The following is a 22,896-nucleotide window of genomic DNA, read 5'->3' as shown; positions in this document are numbered from 1 at the left end:
ATAGAGACTAAAAAGACAATAGAAAAGGTCAATGAAACTACGAATTGGTTCTTTGAAAAGATAAACAAAATTGACAAACCTTTAGCTAGTCTCACCAAGAAAAACAGAGCTCAAATAAAGTCAGAAATGAGATGTTACAACGTACAACAGACAAAAGATCATAGGAAACTCATATGAACAATTATACACCAACTAAACAAACAACGTAGAGGAAAAAGATAAATACCTAGAAACATACAGTCTTCCAAGACTAAATCATGAAGAAACAGAAAATCTCAATAGACCAATTAATTACTAGTAAGGATATTGACTCAGTAATTAAGAACATACCAACAAACAAAACCCCAGGACCAGATGGCTACACTAGTGAATCCTACCAAACGTTCAAAGATTTAATACCTAAACTTCTCAGACTCAAAAAACTGAAGAGGAGGGAATGCTTCCAAACTCATTTTACAAGGCCCAAACTACCCTCATACCAAAACCAAACAAGGATACAATAAAACAAAGAAAATTATAGGTCCATATCCCTGATAAAAATAGATGCTAATACTTTGAGGGTTTTTAAAAATTTAATTCAACAATACATTAAATGGATTACATACCATGACCAAGTGGGATTTATTACAGGGATGTAAGGATGGTTCAGCATCCACAAATCAACATGATACACCACATTAACAAAATGAAGGATAAAAAACACACAACTGTCTCAATAGATGCAGAAAAAGCATTTGACAAAACTCAACATCCGCTTATGATTAAAAACTCTCATCAAAGTGGTTATTTAGGGACCATACCTCAACGTAATAAAGGCCATATGACAAACTCACAGCTAACATTATAATCAATGGTGACAAGCTAAAAGCTTTTCCCCTAAGATCAAGAACAAGACAAGGATGCCTACTCTTGCCACTTTTATTCAACCTGGTATCGGAAGTGTTAGCCCAAACAATTAGGCAAGAAAAAGAAATAAAAGGGGAGGAAGAAGTAAAACTGTCAGATACCATATATAGAGCAAACCTTAAAGGCTCCACCAAAAATTCTTGGAATAAATGAATTCAGTAAAGTTGCACACACACATACATACACACAATGGAATACTACTCAGCCATGAAAAAGAAGGAAATCTTGTCATTTGCAACAATACAGATGGACCTTAAGGGCATTATGCTAAGCAAAATAAGTCAGAGAAAAACAAATACTGTATGATTTCAGTCATATATGCAATCTAAAAAAATGAAACAAATGAATAAAACAACACCCATTGACTGTTGGTCACCAGAGGGGAAAGGGGTTGGGGGAGGTGGGCAAAATGGGTGAAGGGGGTCAATTTTATGAGGACAAATGGTAATCAGATTTACTGTGGTGATCACTTTGTAGTGTATACAAAGACTGAACGATCATGCTTTACACCTGAAACTAGTATAATACCAATTTTACCTCAATTTTTCAAATAATAGTAAGCTAAAATAACCATCTGTAAGGCAACCAGGGTTTGTCTTCCCCCACATTCCACAGGCCCGTGGTTCTCAAAGTGTGGTCCTCAGACCTAGCGGATTAGAAACTGGGGTGGGCCAGGTATCCTGTGTTATAACAAGCCATCCAGATGATTCTGACGCACACTCAAGTTTGGGAACCCCTGCCATAGGCCATACAATATGGTACTCAAAATCTGTCATCAGCCACCCCAAACTAGAAACATCTGTTGCCTCAAGTCTAAATAAATTTAAAAAGAGAAGAACCTCAAGGTCATGCACAAAGCTGATTTACGTCAAGGCAGAACAGAGCCTAACTTTTCTACTTGGAATTTCTTACCTGGAGGGATATGAAGCCTATATAACAGTTTAATTTTCTCATTCATTTCTCCATTATACATAATATCTGCAAAATCCAAAAAGAGAGAGAGAGAGACTGAGTACATGCAAATGGTTTAAGTACATGTGTCAGGACACAAAGTCACTGTAGAGAGAACGTAGTAAGGTCAGTGTCTGTTGACCTGACACTTCATCTACTGCTACCCAGACAGTGTGCACCTGAAAGGAAAATGTGAAGGGTAGTGACTGGTGACTGCTGAGTGGCAACATGACCTCAGGAATTTTGTCTGGCCTCACACCTTCTGAAAGATTTTAATTTTAGCTGCAAGAGTTAGGAATGTGGGGGGGGGGGATAAATTAGGAGACTAGGATTAACATATACACACTACTATACATAAAATAGACAACCAACAAGGACCTGCTGTATAGGACAAGGAACTATACTCAGCAGTGTGTAATAACCTGTAAGGGAAAGGAATCTGAAAAAGAATATATATATATATATATACACACAACACACACACATATGTGTGTATAACTGAATCTCTGTGCACCTGAAACTTACACGATATTGTAAATCAACTAGACTTCAATTTTAAATTTATTTTTTAAAAAAAAATGTGTCTCAGGACACATTCCTAACAAGACACCACCACACCCTGGATGCCCAGGAGAACAAGGTCAACAACCATGTATGTTGAGAGCCTGGGCTGCCCTCCCCACCACCCGCTTAGGAAACATAAAAGTGGTCACGAGAGAAGCCTGCAGAGGGACTTTTAAAATCCCCAAATCACATCAGGCGACTCCCAAACCCATTTCACTGAGTGGATGTGCCTGCTTGACAGTCTACTTGTCTTGTATTCACAGACTCACATCCCAAATGAACTCACTGCAGGAAAGACCCACAGAGTCATACCGAGACAGCTCACGAATGCTTTGAATTCGATCAGATGGTCCATGTTTTCATCCAGGAGCCTGAAAGTCCTTTCAGCGAGGATTTCTGTGTGGGCCCCGCAGGTCCACGGCGAGACGAGCTGAAACAGGCGTGCAAACTGCCGGGCGTCTATGCGGTACTGCTCCGCGTAGGGCCTGCTGGGGTCATGGCGCAGGGCCACGGGCCTGGGCTGCTCCCAGTAGCAGCTCATCATGTGTTCTCTCTAACAGGGGAGCAAGAGGGATCTGTGAGGGGCGGCGGCCCCCATGGGAGGCCGCACACGTAAAGGCCAAAGCCAACACAGCCTTCTCTCCTGACTTGCTTTGCCTCGTAAAATTCAGTATTGAATAAGCAACATTATAAAACAAACAAATGAAAAAATTAACTCACAATCTCACCACTCCGACCAGAAATGTAGTTACAGGTAACCCTGTAGTAACAAGCAAAAACTTTTTCCTTTTTATTAAGGTTTCTTTTTTCATTGTAGCAGAATATACATAACAAAATTTACCATTTTAACAATTTTTAAATGTACAGTTCAGCTGCCATAGTTTTGTTTTGTTTTTTTTTTTTTAATTTTGGCCACACTGCACAGCTTATGGGATCTTAGTTCCCCGACCAGGGAATTGAACCTGGACCCACAGCAGTGAGAGCGCAGAGTCCTAACCACTGGACTGCCAGGGAACTCCCCTGCCATAGTTTTAATTATTGAAATCATACAATTTTTATTCTGATATTTTTTCTTAAATCATATTATTTGAAAGTCAGAAAGTACTAGACAAATCTATAGGATACAGAAGAAACTATTTACCCTGGTAACCTGTGAGGATGGAAAACGGGGGCAGGGACCCAGATGGAGAAGCAAGCCTTTTTACTGTGTGCTTTTTTATATGTTCTGAATTTTGAACCACATGAATATATTAACAATTCAAAAAAATTAAAAGTAAAAAAAGCAAAGGCAATTTGAAGTCTTGGGAATAGACTGAAAACTAAAGCAATCAAAACTGGCCCTGTCGCCTAGGACCGGGTTAGCCTCTTTAGAATGTTTCTTTTACACCTGTACTAAATCACCTCTTGGGACATCTCAACTCACTTGAAATAGTTCCCAATGACTGCAGGTCTCTTCACGATTTCAATGCCCTCTGCCCATAAGGATGGCACAGAAACAAGTACAGATGCTTTAATATCCAAGTGCCCATCCTTGGATGGAAACCAAAATGCCATTTATAATTTTACTGCATATTATCTGGAGCCATGTTCCTTAAATAACCTTTGCAGAATCATGAAAAGTACCATAAGAATGTTCAAGTGTGAAACAAAGGTCTGCTAAATTCCCATTCCTCAAACCCAAGACACACTGTGAATTTGCGTGTATATTCGCCATCCTGTGATGCTAGAGGCCCTCAGAATCCTACCCAGAAGAAAACAGTTATAAAGGCCACGGACTAGTACAACCAGTTTACACAGAATCCTACAGAAAAACAAGTCAATATAAAAACAGGCAAAGGATATGAAGAGGTGATACAAGAAAGTATATGATTAGCCAATAAACTTATGAGTAAACAAATGTAAGTCAAAATGAAATGCAATTTTCTACACAACTAGTAAAATTTTGAAAGATCCATAACGTTAAATGCTGGGTGAGTGGGGAACATAGGAAATGAGCACCCTTAGACATCATCAGTAGAACTGAAATTTGAAAAATCTAAAACGCTTTAGCAATAGTGACTAAAACTTGGTTTGTGCATCCCTAAGGAACCCATCCTACAGAAACAGCAGCACAGGTGTCCCAAGAAAGGCACAAGCATGCTTGATACAGCACTGTTTATAAAGCAGAAAGAATTGGAAATGAGATAAATGTCCCTCAGCAGGTGAATGGTTAATAAAGTATGGTTAAGCCCTACCATCAAATCCTGCAGCCATTAAAGAAGAATGAGAAAAGATCTGTAGATACTGAATCTACAAAAATGTCACAGGCACTGTTTCAGGTCCTGAGTATTTCCAAAAGTAGTCAATGACATCAAGTGTGTATTATATTGTTCCCATCTTACTTGAAGAGAGAAGACTAATGAAGCTGTTTTCAATTTCAGAGGATAAGGGACAGACATTGCAAATCTAAATTTACGTAATTTAAAACATTGCTTTATAACCTGGACGGACCTCGAGGGCATTACGGTAAGTGAAATAAGTCAGAGAAATACTATATGATCTCATATGTGGAATCTAAAAAAAAAACAAAACAGCAACATGGGCTTCCCTGGTGGCGCAGTGGTTAAGAATCTACCTGCCAATGCAGGGGACACGGGTTCGAACCCTGGTCCGGGAAGAACTCACATGCTGCAGAGTAACTAAGCCTGTGCGCCACAACTACGGAGCCTGTGCTCTAGAGCCCACGAGCCACAACTACTGAGCCGCGTGCCACAACTACTGAAGCCCACACGCCTAGAGCCCGTGCTCCACAACAAGAGAAGCCACTGCAATGAGAAGCCTGCGCACCGCAACGAAGAGTAGCTCCCATTCGCTGCAACTAGAGAAAGCCCACGTGCAGCAACGAAGACCCAACGCAGCCAAAAATAAATTCAAACAAACCCAAAGTCACAGAAAAGGATCAGATTCATGGTTACCAGAGGCTGGGGCTGGCCGTGGGTGCGGGTTATAGAACGGGGTGAAGGGGGTCAAAAGGTACAAATCTCCAGTTATAAGATAAATAAGTCCTGGGATGTATGTACAACATGACAGCTATAGTTATCAGTGCTGTACGGTATATCTGAAAGTTGCTAAGAGAGTAGATCCTAAAAGTTCTCGTCACAAGAAAAAAATCATTTTTGTTCTTTTTTTTTGTATCTATAAATATATGACATGATGGATGTTAACTTACTGCGTATCATTTCGCAATACATGTAAGTCATTATGCTGTACACCTTAAACTTAGTGCTGTAGGTCAATTATACCTCAATAAAACTGAAAGAAAAGAAAGAATTGCATTAAGGCATAAAAGAAAGATTGCTTTCCATTCAGAATAAAAATAGATTTCATTAAGTACCCACTGTTCATCTTTAATAGGAAAGAGTATGTAAAGAAGACAGGGCGGGCTATTCCTTGTTAACATAGAGAATGGTCACACCTGTACGTTCCAGGCTTAGGGAAGGAGGCAATGAAGTTAAGGAATGGACTCCTTAATAAGACCCTATCACATATTTATACAACAATGTAAGGGTATCTCTATGTGGCCCTTTTCCTTGGGAAAACAAATTTCTGATTCAAGAGACAAGAGATGCATGTAAAACCCAACTAGGGACCATTATACCTCACAGTACTTAAAGAAGCATTAAAATATAAGAGGCCAGACTATGAAAGCCAAGGGAATTCAGGGAAGGTCAGCAGCAAGGGGGGAAGTGGGAGCGGAGGAGGACAGCCTGAGGGGGGTTCTGTGGCGGTGAGGATGGCTCTGGGCACATAGAGGAGGCACCTCAGGCTGTATGATGGAATTAGACACCGTGATGATGACGCTATCGTCCTGGAATTTCTTTTGGAAGTGCATTTTGAAATTGGTCTTGTATTTATAGTTGAAGTTTCTATTCATAGTTAGTCCTACACAAATGAAAGGCCTGCAGAGCTAAAAAAAAAAATACGAAAATGAATTTCACCCACATTGTTCACAGAATAGAAATAGGACACAGGAAATAGCTGTCTTCTTTAAATACTCCTTGTATGAAAGATTAATGATACAGTTAGTACTTAACGAAACTTATTTTTATGATGAATTTAAGGCAGTCTCTTAAGTCATATAAATTCAAATGTGAGACGCGTCTTATTCTCTCAAATTGAGACGTTAGCCCTAAATAAGGGAAAGACGTTTTATGCTAAACAACACGTTTGTTAACCTGCTTTTGTGTTTCTAGTACTCCCTGTTTTTCCTCCTTGAAAGTCAAAGAGAGGTGGCGGTGTGGGACACTAAGTCACCTCTGCCTTCGTATTTTCTCTTCATGCAACAGAGGAAACTATAAAACTTGAAACCCGGTGATGTTTACAGGAGACGCAGCCTGAGGACTCATCGCGCATCCTGCTGACCAGGCGTGAGGAGTGCCGGGAACCTACTAAGCCAGCCACCCATGTCAGTGACCACAGGGAGACGGGACACGACAGCCACAGGAAGGGTCTGACAGTATCCGCGGCTCTGCTCAGGAAACCCAAGTGCTGCTTAGGATCATCTTGAGCACGCAGCCATTTGAGCGCAGAAGTGCTGGCGGCTCAGAGGCCCCACCGGAACAGCTCCGGTGGCCGACTCCTCCAGGCTGGCCTGCCTTCTGCGGCTGTCCTCTCCCCGCTTCACTGCCAGGCTGTCGGGAGTGGGTCCACTGTCTGCCTCTCTTCCCCATTTTTACTGACTGTTTTGAGCAAGAGAAAAGGCACCTGAAAATGGTCTTTGCAGGGTGATTTAATTCAGCAAGGCTTCCACCTAAATATCCAAATAGCCGAAATACAGTTCAGCATGTTAAGTATTACCAACATGACAGGTTTTAAATGATTTAAAAATGAGTAAGACCATAGGGCAATGTGAAAAAGTGTTAATGACAGCATCAGGGGAAAAGAGAACATGAAGTCAGGCAGACCAGCCACACAAACACAAGAATATGTACACGCGTCATGTGGGTGAGGTTATGATTAAAAAGTATTTGAGGTGATACAGGGAATTGTATTCAATATCTTGTAAAAACCTATAATGAAGAAGAATATACATATGGGACTTCCCTGGTGGTCCAGTGGCTAAGACTCCACGCTCCCCATGCAGGGAGCCCGGTCCGATCCCTGCTCAGGGAACTAGATCCCACGTGCATGCCGCAACTAAAGATCCCGCATGTGGCAACTAGAAAATGAAAAAGATCCCGCATGCTGCAACGAAGACCCCGCACACGGCAACGACAAAGATCCTGCCTGCCACAACTAAGACCAGCCACAGCCAAATAAATAAATAAATATTTTTTTAAAAAAGAATATATATACGTATAACCGAATCACTGTGCTGTATACTAGAAACTAACACAACATTGTGAATCAACTATACTTCAATTTAAAAAAATAATAGTAGAAAAAAGTATACGAGGTGATAATTTCAATAAGGGTCACTGTTGCATCCACTTTTTTTTTTTTGTAGTTTTTAAAATAAATTTATTTATTTTTGGCTGCATTGGGTCTTTGTTGCTGTGCGAGGGCTTTCTCTAGTCGCGGTGAGTGGGGGCTACTCTTCATTGTGGTGCGCAGGCTTCTCTTGTTGTGGAGCACGGGCTCTAGGCGCACGGGCTTCAGTAGTTGTGGCACATGGGCTCAGTAGTTGTGGCTCACGGGCTTAGTCGCTCCGCGGCATGTGGGATCTTCTTGGACCAGGGATCGAACCCAGGTCCCCTGCGCTGGCAGGCGGATTCTTAACCACTGCCCCACCAGGGAAGTCCCTGAATCCACTACTGACTGGGGACTCAGCCTAGGGCAGTGAAGGACATGTTACCAGCACTGAGGGCCTCTCAGCCGAGTGCAACAGCATCCGTGCTCGGGCCCAGGAGGCACGGCCAAGCCAGTGCTGGCCGGGGGGCCGCTCCAGCCTCGCTGCCACCCAACAGGCACATGCTGACCCCTCCAGCCTCTGCACCCTCCCGCAGGGAGGCGATGACATCAGCTGGGGCCTGGCTCAGGGCCTGTCACTCCCTCATCCTCCCAGATTTTCCTACCTTGAATAAATCGTAGAGTTCCTCTAGGTCTTCTGGAAGGACTGAGACTTCGGGGATAACGACTCGCAGCTTGAGGAAAGAACAAACGGTCATGGAGTGAACTCTGCCCGCCCCTGGGAGGACCAGAGGCCGAGAGGGCGCGTCCCGCTGGGGTGGACGCCAGGCGCCCAGCTCCTCCCGGGACAGAGTCTGTTCCCATCACAGAGATCACTTTATGGCGGCTCTCTCAGGGCTTTTTATCCTCAACTTTTCTGATTCACACGTCCATGACTCAGGACAAGCATTTTAAGTCCTAATGGGAGTAAACAGTAGCAAGGCGACAGCTTGGGCAGGAAGTTCCTCCTGCATAGCCATCAACACTGCAGGCCCGCGGTGCCGGGCATGCTCTATACTGTCCCTCATTTAAGCCCATACGGTGGTTAGTATTATCCTCATTCTACAATCGGGGAGACCGAGGCTCACAGTAGTTAGTCTGCTCACAATCTGACTCTCAAACTAAACCCACGCTCTTTCTCCACCAGCTCACCCTGTCAAGTTGTTAATTCAATGCAAAAAAAAAAGCTGGCTTTCTCCTGTTAGGAGACCAGCAGGGGACCCAGCCCAGGTCAGCACCTGGCGGCCAGGAGCAGTGGTTCCCAGGAGGCCTCTACTCACCACATTCTGCTTTGTGGTGTCTTCGTGGCCCTGGAGGACCCTGATCCTGTGTTTGCAGCGCATGTGCTCAATGTGAGCCACAGACTGGTCTCCGAATTTCTGCAGGGAAGGAGGGGTTCACTCACTCACAGAATCCCTTATGCATCCATACAGGAAACAGAAGTAGCCTGGAAAACCTCCCTGGAAGTCCATCTCCCAAGAGAGCTGGGGTGGGGCAGGGATGGGGCCCAGGTACCTCGTAGGAGTCCCGGATCAGGTCGGCAATGTCGGTCATAGGACAGGGCTCCTGGTCATCCGAGAAAAAGGCATGGTGGCTGCCTAGTGGGGGTCCAGGGCTATCCTCGTTCTTGATGTGATCCAGAAACCTGGGCACACCATCCACCGGAAAAGCACAGGTTTACCCTCCCCTGGGCACCATGCGACACCTGCCACCTTCACAGGGGCCCCTGGACACGTGGCAGCCACTGTCAAACCAGCTCGTCTGCCTCCAAACAGTGGGAGGAGTGCCAGGCAGCAACTGCTACACTCATTTTAGAGAAAACGAGAGACGTGCGTGAAGCCAGACTTGTAGACCTGGGCGCTACGGGAAGGTTTCCCGGGGCCTGTGACCCTCCAGTGACATAAATACAAAATCTTGTGCATACTGCAATTTTAAGCTTCCACAGTATTCTGAAAAGGAGCTTTTCATTTGTCATCCAACTTGCCCTCAGCTCCAAGGGACCCGGGTGCCCATCCTCAGCTTCGCGGGACTTTGCCTTCCCTGCAATGCACCATCCCCTATGCACAAAATGTCCAAATCCTCCAGCTGGCGGCCTGAGGCCCACGTTTTCCCGTGTCTGCCTGCCCGCCCCCGTTCAAGGCCACTATGAGCCCCTCTAGACTCAGGACACTTGAACCTGCTCAGAGAAAGGCACCGATACCCTCGCCCCTCCTGCCTCTCACTTGGCGGACAGGAGCGAGGGAAGGCAGAGTCCTCACCGCACACGGGTGACGGGGTTGCCTGATGGCCTGGCCCTGGGGGCACATGGGGTGACGAGTGGTAGAGTGGAAGAACTCCCACAGCGACAGCCCAGCCGCCTGGACCTGCCGTCTGGCTCCTGGAGTCCCGCTGCTGCCCCTCCACCCCAGGCGGTCCCCACCTGCTGAGGACCATCAAGGCCTGGCTGTCGTCCTTGCTGCTGCACAGGTCCTCGGCGTTGGCCTCCAGCACGGCCAGCCCCAGCTGGAAGATAGCCTTGATGCCATCATAGAAGAAGCAGTCGACCACGTTCACCGCGCTCTCCAGGGGCATGATGCTGAGGAACAGTGTCAGGAACCAGGAGAGGGAGATGGACGCCAGGGCCGAGAGGTCCTGCATGTGCTCTGCCAGCTCGGGGAGCTGCTCCTTGATGAGCTCCTCGAAGACCGATTGGTCCACCTGGGCCCCTGGGAAAGGAGGCCACAGAGATGTGGCTGGGGAGAGAGTCACTCCCTCCAAAGTCAGCCCCAAATTAAAATGACTCTGAGCTATGCACAACAATGAAACGGGACTGGAGACCAGAAAAGGACTTGCACTTAGTTAGTTCACTGGTTTTTGATGTTTTGACCAAGGTAATTCTACGGGGAAAGGACAGTATTTTCAAAAAATAGTTGTGGGGCTTCCCTGGTGGCACAGTGGTTGAGAGTCCGCCTGCCGATGCAGGGGACGCGGGTTCGTGACCCGGTCCGGGAAGATCCCACATGCCGCGGAGCGGCTGGGCCCGTGGGCCATGGCTGCTGAGCCTGCGCATCCGGAGCCTGTGCTCTGCCACGGGAGAGGCCACAACAGTGAGAGGCCCGCGTACCGCAAAAAAAAAAAAAAAAAAAAGCTGTGAATTGGGAATTCCCTGGCGGTCCAGTGGTGAGGACTCGGCGCTTTCACTGCTGTGGGCCCGGGTCCAAACCCTGGTCAGGGAACTCAGATCCTGCAAGCCGCACAGCATGGACAAAAAAAAAAAAACAAAAAATAGTGCCAAATCAAGTGGATATCTGCATGGCGTGGGGAAGAAAGAACCTTACCTCCTACTTCACACCATACAGAAAAATACATTTGAAATGTGTCATGGACTTAAGTATAAAAGCTAATGCTAAAAAACGTCTAAAAGAAAATACAGGAAAAAGGCAAATGTCTTAGGACACAAAAGCATTAACCATAGAAAAAAATTACAAATTGGACTTCATCAAGATTAACGACTGGTGTTCTTCAAAAGAGACCATTAATGAAATGAAAATGCAAACTTCAGACTTGGAGAAAATATTTGCGATACATATACCTGACAGAGGTTTCATAATCACAATAAAGAACTGATACAACTTAGTTGTAAGAAATCAATAACCACATCTTTTTCTAAAAAGAGGTAAAATTTGGACACTTCAAAAGTGATGATAAATAAATGGCCAGTAGGCACAGAAAAACAGGTTCAACATCATTAACAATTATCAGAGAAATGCAAATTAAAACCATCATGACATTCCACTTCTTACCCACTAGGATGGCTAAAATTAAAAAGACAATTCCAAGTGCTAACAGGGATGCAGAGCAACTGGAACTCTCACACATTGCTGGTGTGAGATAATATGAAGGCATTTCATCCACTTTGGAAAACTGACAGTTTCTTATAAAGTTAAGCATTCATCTAACTAAGACCCAGGAATTCTACTCCTGGGTAAAGACAAAGAAAACTGACAATATACATTCCAAAAAGACTCATACATGAATGTTCATTGCAACTCTACTTATAATAGAAGAAACTGGAAACTCAAATGTCTATCAACAGGTGACTGGATGAACATATCATGGTATGAATGTACAGTGAAATACTACTCAGCAGTGAAAAGGAACTGCTGATGCACCAACAACGTTGTGTTACGCGAAGGAAGCCAGAACATTCTCTATTATTATGTTTATTCCAAGTTCAAAAATAGGCCAGGTTCATCTGTGGTGACAGAAGTCAGTACCAAGCGTTGCGTGTGGCAGGGAAGAGGCAGAAGGGAACTTTGTGGGTTATGGAAATGTTCCAAATGTTCTACCCTGTATTGCAGTGGTGGTCACATTATCATGGAGGGTCTACTGATCACTGTTGAGTACCATCTGCCCCACAGCAACACTCTTCACCTAATGAGGGCTTGGACAACATGCTTCCCAATGACTGCGAGGTTCTGGTTACTCCTTGCTGCTCTGTACAACATTAAATACCTCGCGCGATATGAGGTGAAAAGGGAAGGAAACCAATTAACCACTCAGGCACAGGAAGGGGGCCGAGGAGGACAGTCAGAGGTCACCAAAAGGCCACCTCCTTCCCAGCCAAGCCCCACCCCACCTTCCTCCGAGTGGTCATCACACTCCCTTGGTCCGTAGACTTCAGCCTTCAAGCATCATCTTCCTGCCTTGTCCCTACATCCACTCCTTTGCCAAATTCCATCTTGAATTGGTTCTTTTGTTTCTGTTCCCATGGCTGCCACCCTAATTTTAGGCCATCTCCATCTCTCATTCTGGATTACTAAAAAGTGTCCCTAAGAGTATCACCAGGCCAGAGCAATTTTTATGTCCTTTTCCCCACAAGGAGGTTGCTGGACCACAGAGAGGATGCAAATTCCAATCTCAACCGCACGAAGGACAGCGGCTCAAGTGCTTGAGCACTGATGGGTCAAACACAGGTTTGCCCAGAGCCCAGGCAGCCATAAATGTGCTTTCTTACGATCAAGCTGTAAGTGAGGCATTTTCCTCCTCTGCCCTTCATGTCGGCCCTCAAGGGTCTCCAGTATTGCTCTACTCCCCTCCTCTCCTGTCTGCACAAACTCCTTGGGTACCAGGAGCAGACCCCCCTCCCTTTCCAGGCCTCAGCATCAGTGAAAAATCTCTTTGGTTTTCACTTTTTGATTTGCTTTTTGCGCCTAGGTTTTTCTTTCCTGAAGTTCAGCTATCCGCATAATTCGTTTGTTCTTTATCCAAAATCTGTAAGAGTTTGTGGCAAGAGAGCAATCAGGTTGCCACATTCCACCCTTTTGCCCAAACTGTGCAGAGAATTACACAGTTAGTTTTGCAAATTCAAGAGTCAAAACGGTGTTTGTGCAGAGACTAGCTGAGTGGCACAGGGGACTTTACAACCAGGACTGGTGATCAACATCTCTGCCCTGGCTCGGTCACTACCCCCGGGTACAGAGGAGGAGGGAGGAGGCAGTTACCAATGACTCGATGGTTGAAGTAGTCGGGTAGCATCCGCTCACACACAGCAACCAGCAACCAGAAGGCTTCCTCCTCCTCGGCGTATAGCAGCAGAAGGGAGGTCAGGATGTTCATGGACTGCTCAGGGGGTTCGCAGGGGAGGGGACAGTTACTGACAAGGCCACACAGTGCCACAGAGACACTCAATAACACACAAGCCCAAGTGATCTGCAGAAGTCAAGACTGCATGATGAGAGACCCAGCGTACCCACCCACAGCGACACTGAGCTGGAACGACCACGGTGTCACCGTGGCCTCCCAAGACACACCGGGCTGAGCGACCAGCCACCGCTCCATCCCTGAGCCCATGGTGTAATGCTGGATTGGGCTGTGGAGCACGCCTCAGGCTCAGATCCCACCCAGCTGTCTCTGTGTCTACGTTCGGACAGAGACACACACACCCACACTCACCCACTAATTTCGCTTACGTACAGGAGACAAAGTTTAAAATCCTCTGTTTTTAAGGGTCAGTAGCTTCTCTCACCCAGCCTCGTGCCGGGGTTTTATTTTGTGCTTGTTTACCACTCAGAGGATGTCTTACCTCCACTCGTGCATCCTGGAGGAAAGCGATCCACCCCAAACAGCTTTTTCCTCCCCAAATAGCATTTAAAAAAGAATCCCTATGACTTCTGTACGGTCTGGAGGGAGAAAGCTCCCACGGCAGCTTTATGGATACCGTCCTGCAGTGGAGGCCCGGAGACCGTGAAGACTGCACGGCCTCCCGTGGACAGAGGCCCAGCCTGTGCAACGCTCTCCCCGGGCACTGGGTGACGTTGCTCCTTCTGCATCATCAGCCTGACTACACGAGGTTGATTCCCTCCACACAACAGTCCTCGGTACAGACGGCTGAGAACACAGACCCGAGGCCTGGGTGGCAGCCCGGGACGGGGGCTATGACCTCCACCCCGCAGCGCACAGCTCACCTGGCAGTACCCGATTCTGGGGTTCCGGTGGGCATAGGCCGTCAGGACTCTCCTCAAAGCAGCGATCCCCGTTTCGTTTTGGAAGGCGGGGTGCTCCGGTAAGGAGCGATGCAGGTCCCGTTCTATCTCCTCTGTCACCAGGCAACACTTTCCCATGGACTCCTCCACCAGGTTGCCATAGTAACCGGGATGCGAGGCGAGGTCAGTGACGGCATCTGATGATTTAAAAGTAACGTTTCAAGGGGGACTGATTACCAGGAGAGAGTCCACATGGGGAGGGGCCTGTCCGGTCAGAGGACCTCAGTGGGGTCCTGCTACCTGAGGGACATAAAAAATAGTTTGAGACCACACACAACCAAAAGGAACTTCAGTTCTGCTAAGAAGAAAAGAGAAGAAAAAAAGAAATAACATGGCTTTTCTAAGAATAACCTTATAGAGAGGGGGAAAGAGCTCACACTAGAAATAGCTTTATTACTATGCTTTTAATAAGTTGTATTCCCTGGTAACAGAACTGGTGTGTGTGTGTGTGTGTGTGTGTGTGTGTGTGTGTGTGTGTGCGTGTGTGTGTGTGTGTGTGTGTGTACTTTAGGTGGTGGGATTTTGAGCCGTGTCACTTTCTTTGCTTGCTGCTCCATATGAATATGGACTGTTTTTATTAAACACAAAAATACTGGGAGGATGCTTTTTGTAAGTCCCCTGTATTTTATTAAATACAAAAATACCCTCATCTGACAGAGGAAAGGTTTCATGGGCATGCTGTTGGCGGGCAGTGAGAGAGACAGGCCAGGAGGCAGTGGGGAGACTCGGCCTGTGGAACAAGGTGAGCGCTGGGAGGAGAGGAACCAGTAGACACCCGCTCAGCAGCCCCAGCGCCCAGGAGCCGACCAGCATCGGGTCTGGGTCTGGGCCTCTCGGGCAGCAGAGGAGAGGGGCTGGGCGACTTCGGGGAGAGACGGGGAAGAGGGAGGAGAGAGGTGACCAAGGGGGAGGCCGACGGAGGGAGGAACAGGGACAGGGCGCGGGGAGGACGGGTCCCCAGGCCTAGCCTCCGGGAGAGCACAGCAGGGTCCCCGGGGCAGGCGGAGCCCTGGCCACCCCACCCCTAGCATCCTGAAAGGGGCAGCAGTCACACTGTCCTGGACCACAGGGCCTTCCCTTCTTGCTGGCAGGGCCCCAGCCGCTCCGCCGCGTGGCACCAAACGGCTGACAGAGAAATGCCCGCTCGGAACGCCTCTGGGGACCGCGGCCCCAGCCTCGGCTCCTCCGTCAGCGAGTGTCCTGATGAGAGATGCCCCAGAGCAGCAGCAGGAGAGTCCCCGGTCCAGCGGTGCAGCAGGAGGACGCAGGCGGGAGAGAAAACCCTGCGGCTCTGCCTCGCGGGGACGCTGTGCGCCCTCCACAGAGGGGCGAGAGGAAGCGTGCACTGAGGGATTCACTACAACACACGCAACTGAACACCTTCTGCAGATGTGTTCGTGTCCTCTACTTCAGGACTCACGTCCTAGAAAGACGCTGCACGTCAAGGGCGTCCTGAACAGAATTCTGGGGACAACGAAGAGACTCACAGTCATTTCTAAAGGAGACGCGATCCCTTGGCCAGACCCTGCACTGACCCAGGACATCACAGCCAACGTGGGAAGGTCCTGAGGTCCCCGGTCGGACACGTCACAGGCAGAGGGGACCCCTCTGCGCACACACACTGCCCAGGTCGGGGCCTTTGTCCCGTGTCCGCTCCAGAAATAAAAGTTGGCCTGTAGACCCCTGAAACGCTTACCAGAGAAAAGGAGCCAGAGTTTGCCGCGTAACGACTCGGGGATCCCCATGGCCACCAGCTTCCGGATCTTCTCCGTACGGAACATGCACACGGTCCTGCCGTACTCTACGAAGTGGTCGTTCCACAGTCTCATCTTGATCTGCTCTCTGGGCTGCAAGTGGAAACACGCTGCATGTACAAAGAAGGTCGTCCGCACCCTCCACAACCCGTCACAGAGAGAGGCTCCTTCTGCTGACGGAGGGACCAATGGTGACAGGCAATTCGCTCAGCGGATACTCCTGAACCTCCACCAGGAACAGGGGACCAGCCCTTCAGGGGTTCAGGGCCCAGTGGGAGCACTGACACAAATATTGATAAAACGCCCAGAGCAGATGGGAGGGTGGGGTAGGGCTGGGTGGGGAAGCCTCTCCGGATGCTGACACCAAGCCAGCTGCCGAAACGGGTCAGCTCAGAGGGCAAAGTGGAGCAAGGGGCTCTCGTGATTTCCCTGGAACTTTCTGACAGCCAGGGGAAAAACCGCCAATCTGAAAAACTTACATTCTTCTCACTAGCAGAGATGAAAAAGACACGATGTCTCTAGGTGACTGAAAATCCTTTAAAATTATGGATTTTTAAAATCCTTTAGAATTCCTAGCTGACAGGAATTTCTAGTGCCTTTTAAACAAGATGTTTATGTATGCTTTTAATTATCTGTATTCTCTAGTAATGGGAGACGTTTACAGAATACTGACGTTACATACACTCAATATTCTTACGTGTTTCATCGAGCATTCATTGAGCATCTCTGTAAAGTACATCAGAAGGCTCAGTTCTGAATGAATGAAGCTAACGATCTATGATACACGAGCCATTAAGCGGCCAAGGGGCAGCAATCATGTTCATGGCCACCCTGGTACTCATGGTCCCAACACAGCACCCCTCGTGCCAGGGCACCATCTCAGAGCATGATTTCTAGTCTATTTACCATACAGGCATTGCCCTCAGACTCTCCCTACAGAGGAGAAAACTATACAAATGTGACAAAAGTATTTTTAGTTCAGTAAAACTAGAAGACAGCCAGGGTACAAAAAAGAAACAGTGTACCAAAGAGCCACACAGACACCACCGGATAAAAGGAGATAGACTTGTTCTGCACCCGGAAACCCCACAAGGGACGGCATGGACGGATGCCACCTGAGGGGCAGGTGGGGAGAGCCATGGCCCTCTGACGTCCCACCACATCCTTCACCCACCGGGACGCACTCTCAGGCCACTAGCACCACTGATCACTTCCCCTTTTTGCCAATGAGGAGAAGAGGGAGGCAAAGAGGGCGCATCACGTGTCCCCAGTGCCACACCAGGCCCACCCTCCAGGGCCCGCGGGAAGCCACGCCCCTGACACCTCCGCCTGTGCCCGTTGGTGGCTAGGGCAGAGCCTCATCACCCACCAGTCTCGAGTCGGGGCTCTGGCTGCCCGACCGCCGGAAACCGGCGACCAGGGCCTCGGGGTGCAGCTGCGGGCTCATCTCTTTCTCCCTTTCCTCGCTATTTTGAGAAGACACCATCTCAATACGCCCAAACCTGTGGTCACCGCACATGCTTGTTGAATGAAACACAGACGAAGTCTGCATGGGGAGGAAAAAAAAAAAAAAATGAGAGAGAAGTCACTGCCCTCATTATAAGACAGTCTTTGTTTTGCCTTTGGATGCAGGAGCCTATTAACAAACTCAAACACGCCTCTCTGTTTAGGACTTCCGGGAAACACAGACTAACACTAGACCCAAGAGATTTGATCCTCGGCAAGGAATATGGTCCACACGGCGCCTTCCCGGCGAGGCTGCTCATGGCACACAGAGCACTGCCCCCGTGGGGTTGGGAAAGCACCATCGCGCCCTCAGCTTTCAGAACTGAGGATGGCCATCTCGAGAAAACTGCTCTCAGGTACTGAGAGACTTTCCCTCCCTTCCTCCTGTCACTACTTGGATGAAAAGAGGTCCAGAAAGAAGGGGGATGGGTGTGAAAGAATTAGGGACTGGGTCCCAGCAGATCCGGGTCTATATTTGCAGCTGTCCCATCTTAACGACAACGCAACATCTCTTTCGGCAAAACTTATATCCGTCCCCAAATAACATCATCCCCTCCAACCTCGGGGGGATGGGGGGGCACTGACCTCTCTAACCAGTAAAGAGGGTGTCCACTCACCTGTGGGTTGATTCCCCACCAAACCCTCCAACCTCTGAGGGGGTGGCCTGTCAATCCCTCTGACACATGGGTATACCCCATCTATCCCTGTAACCTGTCAGGGGGGCATCCTGTGGGCATCCTCCAACCTGTGGGTGAGTCCCCATCAACCCTCCAACCCTGCCACACCCACTCAGGACACCGGTGCCATCAGAGATGATACCACACCGTCTGCTACAATCATTGCTTACATTTTTCTGGTACCCAAGTGGATCATCGTTACGTGCACACCCCTTTGGAGACCCCTGGCCTCGAGGTGCTGAAAAAAAGGGATTTTCAGTTTACGGGATCCCACAGTTTCCAAGGATCATACCAGGTCCTCATCCCGTGTGGTGTCATAGTGCACGGGGTGGTCGGCGTGCACCTGCTTCAGCCTCGCCAGGAGACTCTCCACCAGGCTGTCGCGATCCGTGAGCTCAATGAACTGGAAGGCCATCTTGCTCCTGACGCTGACAATGATGGGGTTTGGCAGCAGACTCGTGTCCTCCATTTTCTCAATGCTCACGACCTGTTACAAACAGTCATGCGCACAGAGGCACAGCAAGAGAGAAGACGGGCAGGCGTTTAACTGCATATTCGGAAAACATCCCGAGAGAGAAGGCAAAACCCAGTAACTGCAATAAGGACCTGGTACGAAGTTAGAAAGTACGGAATGCGGCATAGGCACCACGGCACAAAGTGGGAGTAACTCAAGTGCCCTCGGCTGGATGAACCAAAACGTGGGCTCTGCATACAATGGAATATTATTCAGCCTTAAAAGGGATGGATATTCTCACAGGTGCTACAGTCTGGATTCACCTTGAGGACGTTATGCTAAGTGACATAAGCCAATCACAAAAGGGCAAATACTGTAGGATTTCACTGATATGAGGGGCCTAAAGGAGTCAGATTCATAGAGACAGAAAGCAGAGCGGTGGGTCCCCAGGGCTGGGGGAGGGCAACAGGAAGCTACTGTTTAATGGGGATAGTGTTTCAGTTTGGAAAGATGAAAAAATTCTCGTGATGGTTGCACAACAAGCGTGAATGTACCCAGTACCAGTGAACTCTAACAGTTAAAAACGGTTAAAATGGTAAATGTTATGTATACGCTACCACAGTTAAAAAAAAAAAAAAAAACTACATAAGGCAATCCAGGATTTCTTCCTCCACTCATAAGTAGGAATATTTGTAAAATGAAGACACCTGCTACAGAAAAATGGAGGTCAATCACATGAATGGAAAAATTGAGTTTTTCTGAACAGTACTTAGTTCATATGTTATAATAGCAAGAATCTGGAAGTCTTGACATGTGACAGAGCCGTGGGTCCTGTCACAGCTGACATGCCCTGAAACCACAGTACTGAGCTCATCAGATGTGGAAGCAGACTCCATTTCCAAGAACAGAATTGTAGAATTTTACAGTTGAAAGGAAGCATGTTTCTAAATTTTTACCTAAAGTTCCAGGAGGGTATAAAAACCAAGCAATTTGACATTTATTTTCAAAAGATGATGCTTTTTGTAAGTCCCCTTTTTTTTCTTTTCCCTTTTGTGGGTGAAAGGGAAGGATTCATCCCTAAGGGCTGTTGGAAAAGCTTTCATTGCTAAGCTGGTACTTTATAATAACAGCTTTATCAATAATGCGGAGGCCAGGGTGCCCTGTTCTCACCATTCAGGTCTATGCAAATTTCAGGTTGCCAGGCAACAACAGAACAAGCAAAGGCCCCTGGTCAATTCAGGCTATGCATCTCTCCAGCCCCGCCCATCCTCGGTGGCAGAGCCTTGCAGCGTGAGCACCCATCCCCGCCAACGCCCCGTCTCACAGCAACCACAGCTCCCCGACAGGAGGAAGACCGGTCTACCTCTCGGAACGGGAGGATAACTTTGCAGCAGCCAGCTTCCTTGCTAGCAAAGCAGATGTAACTGTCGGAGGCGAACATCCGCCCGGCCGTGTGACAGCGGCTGAACGGGGTCCAGAGGGAGCAGTCCAGGACGGCGTGCAGCTTCTCCCGCCTCGGCAGCCTGAAGAAGGCCCGGAAGAACTCGTTCTGTGCCCTGGCTTCCAGGTCCCTGGTGAAGGAGGGAGGGGAGAGAGAGAGGCAGGAATAGTGACTGAACGCACTAGATTGTGGAGGAAAACACTCTTAACCCCTCGGCACAACCTGACATAGAAGGGGATGCAGAAAGGTCCTCCCCAGGGCACCCCCCCATACCCTGAATCTTGGCTCTCAAACCCAATCAAGCAACAAGGCAGCCAAATCACAACATTTAAAAATACCAGTGAATTTATGTCATAACCCAGAATTTTAGGAGGAAAAATTCCAAAGAACAGAAGTAAAAACTTGTCTTTGTCACATGAAATAAGCATTCTAGGTTTATCTGATAGAATTAGACTTTGCTCAGAGTCAAAATACGACCTTGTAGCTTCCTTATTAACTGTGCACCCCTGGATGAGACTTGGTGTCTCATCCTGACATCTGTAAAATGGAAATAACACCTAAACTTTCTGCTTCAGGGGATCCCTGTGAATATATATATATATTTTTTTTTTCGGTACGTGGACCTCGCAATGCCGTGGCCTCTCCTGCTGTGGAGCACAGGCTCCGGACGCGCAGGCTCAGCGGCTATGGCTCACGGGCCCAGCCGCTCCGCGGCATGTGGGATCCTCCCAGACCGGGGCACGAACCCGCGTCCCCTGCATCGGCAGGCGGACTCAACCACTGCACCACCAGGGAAGCCCTCCCTGTGAATATAAAATGATGTCCACAGTATTGTAAAAGAGAAAAAGCAGGTTAGAAATAGCATCTACGGTATGATCACATTTACATAAATTCTAGAAAATTTGCAGAAAGTGACACGTAGAAAGACTTTCCCTAAAATGTTAACAGTGGCTATCTCCGCATAGTGGGATTTCTGCTTTCCACTCTGATTCTGCTTAAATTTTCCACCTGACCACATATTAGCTTAAAAAAAAAATTAAGGTACTTTCTTCTAGGAAAAGAACAAATCTTCAAATGTTGCGTAAATGCAAGATATTGAACTCCACACCCTGGACTCCGCACGGAGGTCCAAGTGATTTTTTAGACACAATCTGGTCGTGGAGCCCCTGAGATGGGACCTCACCTCCTTCCCACACAGATGCCCATTCCGCCCTAGCTCTCATTTCCAACCCAGACCTCATTTCAGACCCTCGTGCAAGTGTCTTCCCAGGAGACATCATACAGAGATGCGGCAGTCCACAGAATTTACTCTTCAAGGCTCACAAAGAGAAGATACGCACACGTCCAGAAAGCCCTCTGGGCGTAGAGAGAAATGATACAAATTCCACAGATCGAGATGGCTCCAGTCACAGTGCTCCGAAACTGCAGCTCCTTAAATACCTGCTACAACGTGGATGGCTGTTTCCAAGGGGGCTGAGAGGTGATGGATGAGTTAAAGAACTTGACTGTGATAATTATTTCACAGTGTATGCAAGTATCAAATCTTTGTGTTTCTAACTTAAATATATGCATTTTTATTTGCAACTTAGAGCTCAATAAAGCAGGAAGAAAAAGAAAAAACTTCAGAACTTCTCAATTTATAGACTCAATCTATAAATAGCTTAAGAAAAAACCCCTATCTTTTAGCTTAAAAAAAAACTTCTATATGAAAAACTGGAAGATAATCTTTGAGAATTGGTTTACACAAATACTTCCCAGTAGAACCTGAAACACAAACAAAAAAATTCAAAATTGAATTGCATCAAAAATTAAATTTCTGGGCTTCACTGGTGGCGCAGTGGTTGAGAGTCCGCCTGCCGATGCATGGGACGCGGGTTCATGCCCCAGTCTGGGAAGATCCCACATGCCGCAGAGCGGCTGGGCCCGTAAGCCATGGCCACTGAGCCTGCGTGTCCAGAGCCTGTGCTCCGCAAAGGGAGAGGCCACAACAGCAAGAGGCCCGTGTACCACAAAAAAAAAAAAAATTAAATTTCTGCTTTTGAAAAGTGATGTTAAGATAATGAAAAGACAAGCCACAGGCCATAAAAACTATTGTCAAGGGCTTCCCTGGTGGCACAGTGGTTGAGTCCGCCTGCCGACGAAGGGGACACGGGTTTGTGCCCCAGTCCGGGAAGATCCCACATGCCGCGGAGCGGCTGGGCCCGTGAGCCATGGCCGCTGAGCCTACGCGTCCGGAGCCTGTGCTCCGCAAAGGGAGAGGCCACAACAGTGAGAGGCCCGCGTACTGCAAAAAAAAAAAAAAAAAACCTACTGTCAAAAGACATATCTGGAAAAAGGACTTGTATCTAGAATATATCAAGATCTTTTACGATTCAATAGAAAGTGGGCAAACAATTCAGTTCTTTTTTAAATGGACAGAAGACGTGAACAGATATGACACCCCCAAAAAAGAGATACAACAAATAAGCAAATGTGTTCAATACCATTAAGAAAAAAGAGGAGGAGGGGGTGGCCTGAGCATCTTCCAGAGAGGAGCTGGGAGAACACAGGAAAGTGCCGTGGTTGCCCTAGAAGTTCGTGCTCTGGGAGAATGGGAGGCAAGGCCCCTCCAGGTGAGCCCCGACCCCTGAGAGCAGACCTACGTCTAGCACGTTTGACTGGAGAACTTACATCTTTGTCCTCAGAGTATATG

General features: G+C 47.6%; 1 protein-coding gene across 2 annotated transcripts in view; it reads right to left on the bottom strand.

Moving 5' to 3' along the window:
* TBC1D8 (TBC1 domain family member 8) overlaps positions 1-22,896 on the bottom strand; it is a 123,456-nt gene that overhangs the window by 11,785 nt on the left and 88,775 nt on the right. For both annotated transcript variants that reach the window (XM_065890718.1, XM_065890719.1), the window contains exons 6-17: positions 20,127-20,334; positions 18,602-18,796; positions 17,496-17,672; positions 16,069-16,219; positions 14,295-14,509; positions 13,332-13,449; positions 10,268-10,553; positions 9,364-9,493; positions 9,129-9,227; positions 8,475-8,543; positions 2,734-2,974; positions 1,819-1,884 (exon numbers count right to left, since the gene is read on the bottom strand). In XM_065890718.1, coding sequence (XP_065746790.1) covers positions 1,819-1,884; positions 2,734-2,974; positions 8,475-8,543; positions 9,129-9,227; positions 9,364-9,493; positions 10,268-10,553; positions 13,332-13,449; positions 14,295-14,509; positions 16,069-16,219; positions 17,496-17,672; positions 18,602-18,796; positions 20,127-20,334 — 1,955 coding nt within the window. The remainder of the gene's footprint in view (positions 1-1,818; positions 1,885-2,733; positions 2,975-8,474; positions 8,544-9,128; positions 9,228-9,363; positions 9,494-10,267; positions 10,554-13,331; positions 13,450-14,294; positions 14,510-16,068; positions 16,220-17,495; positions 17,673-18,601; positions 18,797-20,126; positions 20,335-22,896) is intronic.

This window comes from Phocoena phocoena, chromosome 14 (assembly GCF_963924675.1).
Source record: "Phocoena phocoena chromosome 14, mPhoPho1.1, whole genome shotgun sequence".
Classification (NCBI taxonomy): domain Eukaryota; kingdom Metazoa; phylum Chordata; class Mammalia; order Artiodactyla; family Phocoenidae; genus Phocoena; species Phocoena phocoena.
This window is presented reverse-complemented; position numbering and strand designations above follow the sequence as displayed.